The sequence below is a fragment of the Channa argus genome, chromosome 9, assembly GCF_033026475.1.
Source record: "Channa argus isolate prfri chromosome 9, Channa argus male v1.0, whole genome shotgun sequence".
Taxonomy (NCBI): Eukaryota; Metazoa; Chordata; class Actinopteri; order Anabantiformes; family Channidae; genus Channa; species Channa argus.
The window spans coordinates 18,993,106-19,000,262 of record NC_090205.1 but is presented as its reverse complement, the minus strand read 5'-3'; the positions used below and the strand labels follow the sequence as shown (position 1 = coordinate 19,000,262).

The following is a 7,157-nucleotide window of genomic DNA, read 5'->3' as shown; positions in this document are numbered from 1 at the left end:
AACTTGTCAGTAGAAATCTGTCAAAAGTACTCAGTGGAGTTACTGGTGCCTGAGGCGTACAACACCCCCAAAACATGAGGGCTTGCCCCTGGAACCCAAAGAGTTCAAACACAATGCCCTGGTTAACGCCCTGACCACAACTGCCATTGTTTAGCTATTTGCTCTTGTTTTCTGTGCAGGAATATGCCTGAGGGTAGGCTTTATGAGTTCCCTGTACTCTCCATGGTGGCTCTCCCTCCTCATTTACTTAATCACGTCACCTCTCATTTCTTCAGATAAGCAAATTAGTCTTCAGTCTGCTTCTTTTCTATTGGCCACATTCAGAGCATGCTTGAAAAGCAAGGGCGGTGCTTGAGAGTGACTCAACCAGACTTCCAAAAAAACTTTCCTGGCTTGTGAGTGTAACTGTCCTGAATAAGAGATGGTGAAATAACTGTCAGCACATTTATGTCACCGATATCTGTAACTGCCAGCTAAAAAATATCACGTAAGGAGAAGAGAAGAAATGGAAATATGGAAATATCAAAGAATGTTTGAGCTCGTCTTGGATTACAATCCTGATGAGCTCTGACTGAAAATACTCATCGGACAGAGGAATGCAATACTAACAACAATAAGGTAAAGTCCTTATTTTCTATTGGCCTCATGTTTCCTGCACTCATACATTTGGGCATTTTGTCCCAGTTGTAAGCTTGAACATGAAGTGTATGACCACTTATGAGTAACCTGTAGAACCAATGCAATGTTTTAACCACATTTAATTATTTTTGGTAGTTAATAGAAAAGCATATAAAGTGTGAATGTTTAAACTGCAGTGAAATGCAACATTTGTGCACTTTTTTTTTCCACTTGCATGGAGATTAGAGAAAACACAAAATTTCCTTCAGAAACACAAACGAACAAATATATTGCAGGAAGAGAAAGAAGTCAATATTTGCTTGTTTATTAAAAAAAAAAAAAAAAAAAAAAATCAGTCACTGGAAAAGAGCCTAGACTCCTTGAACTATGCTCCACTTTCTTCCAGGTTTTTAGGTTAACTCCGGAGAATGTGCTCCCAAATCCCTTGAGCAATTTTTTTAATCGGCTCTTCTGTGTCAAGCAGGTAGAGAGAAAGAGAGAGAGAAAGAGACTTCAGAAAACAAAAAGATATGTTTGCATTCTTTGAGTCTTGAAAAGTTTGTATTAGTTACAAAACACACACACACAGTACAGAAGAGGGTCTTTTCTGTTTGAAAGCTATCCAGAAATGGGATAGTCTGTGATTTGAAATGCTCTGTTTCTCAGCAGCCAAATGCTCTGCCCCCCCCCCCGCTTAACATACACACACACACACACACACACTCACGGTTCCAAAAGATTATGTTTAGTGCTTCTAAAAAAACTCCAATCCTTGTGTTGTTTGAGGCTGTTTCATAATGTTTGTATGGCCATTTGAACTCGTAGGAATTTCTGCACGAATGCACTTTACTTGGTGTTCTGGAAATCGGACTCTCATGGTATCTCATGGTTTAAATCATAAACACCTCACTTGTTTACATGCATGCTGGAGGCTTTAAAGTGAACTTTAATGCAGAATGTCATGTTGTTAGAAAACAAAAGTTGGATCTGAACTACTGTTTGTTTGTGTGTGTGGGTTAATGTGTTTATCAAGGTCACTTTTCCTAAACTGGTCATTGTTTGAAAGGCTAGAAACACATAATTTTGCACAAACAACACTCTCCATTTGACTGATAAACTTTCTGCTCCTTCTTCTCATGTTGTCTTTAGGGAGTTAAAAATATATTTCAGTGTTCTGATGTAAAGAATCATTAATCAGGCTTTGATCTACACTGACCACACCAGAGTACACAGTAACTGCAAGTTCATTTGCCTGTACAACAGACGCTTTATTTTGCAAAGGAATTGTGTCTTCAGATGTGTTTTTCTTAATTAACTTTTTGAGAAAATATATATATTTGCATACAGTATCTATTAAGTAACAAAACATGCATATCTATACAATATATTGCAACTATTGTTTAAAGTTATAATAAGATTAGAGTGGAGTTGGAAAAAGGCGCTGCATTCATCCTTTTACCCCTTTCATCCAAAATTTCTATGCTAACAGTCTAGGTAGAATGTACATAATTATACATTTTTTTATTATTTGTATGTTTTATTTTTAGCAGTAGCTGTGTTTTTACCACACGCTCTTCTGCTTTCTTACAATGTAACAAATTACTGAGGTAATAAAGAAGAAAATACAATAATTGATTATCAAGCAAAATTATTAACTCCATTATATTTTGTCATTAAATCCAGCTTTATCCATTACAATTTATTGGCTCCAATCAGGCTCCACCCACATTTCACTCTGTGTTTAAATATAAAAAAAGACACTGATTACTGTGGGCTGACCATTAACAGTAAATGCTAGCTTAACTTTCCTAAGCTAGTATTTACTGTATTTACAAAAATAAATAAACAAACAACCCCCCCCCCCAAAATACACACAACTTCGATGTAAAATTTGATTCTCTATAGTAGCTACAATTTAATTTCTTGATTTTAAATTATACTTACTAAAATAAGTAGTTTCATGATTTACATCTCTTTAAACTTTCTAGAGACAGAAAAAAGGCCAAAGACTACACTGCTTCCACGCTGTCAAACGTCTGACACATTCATGAATTTTTATTTCCCCTTGATATTGGCCATTTCAATATAGTTAGCGCTTTCCCAGTTTATTCTTATTGTTACTATCTTCTGCAACACCCCAGCTCATTAAAGAGCTTTAGTGAAGCCTCTTCAACAATGAGAGACCGCTTGGAGGAGATGCAGCAGAGGGCTCAAGAGTTTTCTGAGGCAGCAAGTGACAATACCATCTCAGGGGAGAGTGATGATTACAACTTTGTTGTGCTTGGGATCATAACTCCGGAGGCTGTGTTGTTCGAGGAGGAGCCCATCATTGAGAGTATTTTGTCTGAGGCTCAGCTGATTGAAGACGACATCACCGTGCTGGAAACGGAGGTAAAATACTGTACTAACTTTGTTTGTTTGTATTTCTTTGGATTATCATAAAATTCTATACTTTACTCAGAGAAAAAACATATAATTTTTTCTGCAGATAAAAAAAAAACAGTTTTTATCCCTTCAAATTGGTTATAAGTGTTTATAAGGAAACATTTTATTAACAGGTACAAAAGTTCACCCAGCAGCAAAAGACCCTGGTAGCAACCATGCGTCGCTTCAGTGTAATGAAGAAAGAGAGCAGCATAACACGAGACATTAAACTCCAGGCTGAAAGTCTCCACCGGCGTTTAAATGCCCTTTCCAAACAGGTCCAAAGATCTGAGGAGCAGCACGGCCCTACTGCTGTTCCAACAAGAATACAACGCTTCCAGCAAGCAGCACTGCAGCGCAAATTTCAGCAGGTTGGAAATAGGACCCTACTGCTTTGCTCTGGATTCAGAATACAGTCTTAGTTATCTCAATATAACAATAAGAAAATGATAGGCCTGCCACACCAGAACGTGGAAACAGATAATTGTTCAATCAGCTCATTTAATGACTGTCTCTCTATGCTAAATGTGTTGTGCAGCCTACTAGTATTTGCTGTATCACCAGCGATCTCAAGAGGGTCAAAGTGAGCCAAACACAGATTATGCCTGTGCTAAAAAAAGAAAAAGATGTGACCAGAATACCTTTTTATTCCACCTCCCACTTCATTAGAATTTTCTCTTTTTGCTGTAATTATCTTCAGGTAATGCGTCAGTATAATGAAGGTCTGCTGAGCAAGCAGGAGCGCTGTAGACACTTCATTATCCGGCAGCTGGAGGTATCGGGAAGGGACGTGACGGAGGAGGATGTGGATGAAATGGTCGTCACAGGAAAATGGGAGGTTTTTAATGAGAACCTGCTGAATGATGTCAAGATCACACGGTCACAACTATCTGAAATCGAACAGCGACACAAGGTGAGGGCAGCAACAAACCACTAAGTGAAGCCAGGGCTGCACAACAGTTTTCACATCACGGATATTGTTTTGTTCTCTGATGAGTTTTGTAAGAAATATTTAGTTTGCCAAACTATTAACCCAGTTCCAAACTAATTTCATGTAATCGTGTCTTGATATTTTATCATACTTCACCACTTTTAATATTAATATATTCATATTTTAATAATAACCCACAGAAAAAGTCCTATGGAAGTAGGTGAATTAAAATAAACATTACAATAACAAACATTTTATGCCAAAAGTCAATTCAAATCTTGTAACTACAGTCACACAAAAAACACCTTTTTAAATAATTTTATTAAATGCAGACATTAATAATCATGTCAACTTTCACTAATTAAATTGTCAGTCATCATCTTGAGTTCTCTAATTGCACATATTCTTGCAAATGACATAAACATAACATTGTGTCAGACAGTAATAAATGTGGCATAAATGAGTGAAGGGACCTCACTTCTATAAGTTGCAACCGAGGCACAGAATAACATTAAATCTTTGAGTAGAAAAAGGTTGAGCTCTCTTTCCAAAGCAACATTTGCAATGGTTGTTAAATCCCTAAGTGAACCAGGACATTAATCACTGTATAAAGGTCAAGCAGTGATTTTCTCAGCTCATGTTATATCAGCATCCAGTCCCTCATTTAATCTTAGGATCTTCAATTCTCTCTCCACCCACCTCCAGGATCTTACTACCTGGTGCATTCATCCCATTGTTTTCCCTTCACTAACAGGAGATGTTGAGCCTGGAGAACAATATGAAGGAGCTGAGGGACCTCTTCATGGACATTTTCATTCTGGTGGAAGAACAAGGAGCCTACATTGAACACATCCAGACCAATATAGAGAGAACACAGGATTTTGTAGCAGCATCTAATGAGAAGTTTAAGATGGCCGCAAGGTATAAGAAGAAGAACCCAATTCGACAACTGTGCTGCTGTTGCTGCCCTCCCTGGAGATGCTGCTTATAACACATATGCAATTTTACCTCAGCGGTCTTTACAAGTGATGTTTCATTTCAAAATTCTCACCTACTGTAGCTGCTGGGAATAGATAACACTGGAATCCAGGACCATTAAAGTGAAGGTTATGGAACTGTAGGGCGAGAGTGAAGGATTCAGCAGAGCATGGAAGAAGAAAAAAAAAGAAAAAAAAAAAAAAAAGGAGTTGCCAGAATTGGTATTTGGGGCACTTGTTTCTTTCAAGGGGATGTGAAGTGACCGCTATTGGAAACGACAGTTCAGTGAGTGGTACTCACCAACATTGCTGCTTATTGGAGACCTTCACTGTCATCTGACAGAGGTCACAAACAAGGTCACTGCCACTGCTTGATCAGCAAGACTGATACTTTTCTTTTTTTCAAAAAAATCTTTTTTCTATCACAGGCACTCTACCTAGAAGACATTGTTTTTTATACAGTTAATGCACTTTAAGACTAAACTATACATTTTCTCTTTTCTTCCTCTGCACCAGCTAAAATGCAATGTAGAACAATTCTCTGCCTGTGATTTTGAGTCACTACATATTCATTTCATTTTTAGTCTACATGATGATGAAAAAAGAACTTGTTTTACAATTAGTCATTAGTCTCATTTGCATTTCAAAGTATGATCATTTTCAGTAATTTTTTTATTTTTTATTAATTTATTCAGTTTCACAGAGCCAGCGAACTAAGTAAAGCTTTGAATATCAAGCTTTGATCAAAATATTCCTGTCATGATGACAAAACTGCAGAAAATCACTTAAGTCTTTTGTTTAAAAATAAGATAGAAGGTTTAAAGTCCTGTATTTCAGGTAATATTTCTTTTGATGTTTTGTAGTTTGGAGGCAGTGCAATACCCATTTATAATTCTTTTGGAACTGTTACATTATTTAGATAAAACCCTCTGGTATCCATATGTATCATTATTATTAATATCACTATGTTGCACTAAAGATAAAGCAGTTTTCACCTGAGGGAGCACCCATAGGTCTATACATTATACAGGCTCACCTTTTGAAATGCACTCATCTCTACTTTTACTTTTTCCTAATGCTAAATTTAGTACACCATCTCATTTTAAATAAATCAATAATTAAGTTTAAGAGATACAAACACTCCATACACCCAATGGGGCCCCAAGAGGGGCAAGGGGGTGTCTTGGCCCCACTGGAAAATTGCTGGCAACCCCACTGGTCCCCCTGGAGAAGCTCCCCCTTTAATAAATCATATTCAGTTCATACAAATCATACAGTCATCTTCAATCATGACACGAATGCAAAACCCAATAAATAAATACGTAAATCATTAAAAAAAAATAAATATACACCCCTGATGCCCATCAATTTCAATTGACTGAGGCGCTGGCTCAATGAGCATTGGCAATTCCACCCTCCTCCTGTGGGTGCATTAATGTGCTGAAAGGTGTGTAGTGTGTGGAACAGGCAGCAGAACAAAGAGAAGAAGACAGTGCAGCTGTAATTTCAATTAAATTGAAAAGAAGCTGAATTTGACTTTTTTTTAACACCCTGTTATTTAATTTGTATTGTTGGATTATTAATTAATGTTTTTTTTTTTTTTTATTTGTTAGGTTCTGACTAGGTGTTGAAACAGCTACAACAAATCAAGCTGTATTAAAATAATTTAAAACAAGTGTTTTTTGGTAATGTTTGTGTTATTAAAAATTTAGGTAAATGTGTCAGATGTATATTGTCTTTTTGATAAATCAAGGAGCATGCTATGCACAGCCACGGGCTGAACTGAATCTGAGTTGCCACAGGGAGGATCTCTTTTTTTTTTTTTTTTTTAACTGGCCCCTTCTAGACCACCCCTATGAAAAGAAATTCGGGGGTCACCACCGCATACACCTGCAATTCTATTCCTCAATAACCCATGGTAGGATGTCCAGGACAAAACACAGGTAAACTGGGTGTCCCAAAGCCAGACTAGAAAATCTGGTTTGTCTGCTCTTCCAAGGTAGCTGCCAGTCAGCTGCTATGTTCCTGTACTGTAGGGATGTTTGTGTAAACACAACTGTTAAATGTTAACAGAATGTAATAGGACCCACCTTGATTAAATAGTCGTCTATTTCAATAATTTAGGAAAAAATTTAAAGCATTTAAGCATGTTAAGACAGAGAGTAAAACTGGACAACACATAAACCAAATGGTGGCAAAAAAAGCTT

General features: G+C 37.0%; 1 protein-coding gene across 2 annotated transcripts; it reads left to right on the top strand.

The window, feature by feature from the left end:
- Positions 1-389: 389 nt before the first annotated feature.
- Positions 390-6,618, top strand: stx19 (syntaxin 19). Of its 2 annotated transcripts, none has more exons than XM_067517272.1 (5): positions 390-618; positions 2,607-3,009; positions 3,177-3,413; positions 3,743-3,955; positions 4,728-6,618. In XM_067517272.1, the coding sequence occupies exons 2-5, from the start codon at positions 2,794-2,796 to the stop codon at positions 4,962-4,964; spliced, it is 903 nt and encodes a 300-aa protein (XP_067373373.1). In that variant the 5' UTR covers positions 390-618; positions 2,607-2,793; the 3' UTR covers positions 4,965-6,618. The 2 variants fall into 2 exon arrangements, with proteins under 2 accessions (XP_067373373.1, XP_067373372.1); XM_067517271.1 differs by having other exon boundaries at positions 2,760-3,009; positions 4,728-6,617.
- The last annotated feature ends 539 nt before the right edge of the window (positions 6,619-7,157 follow it).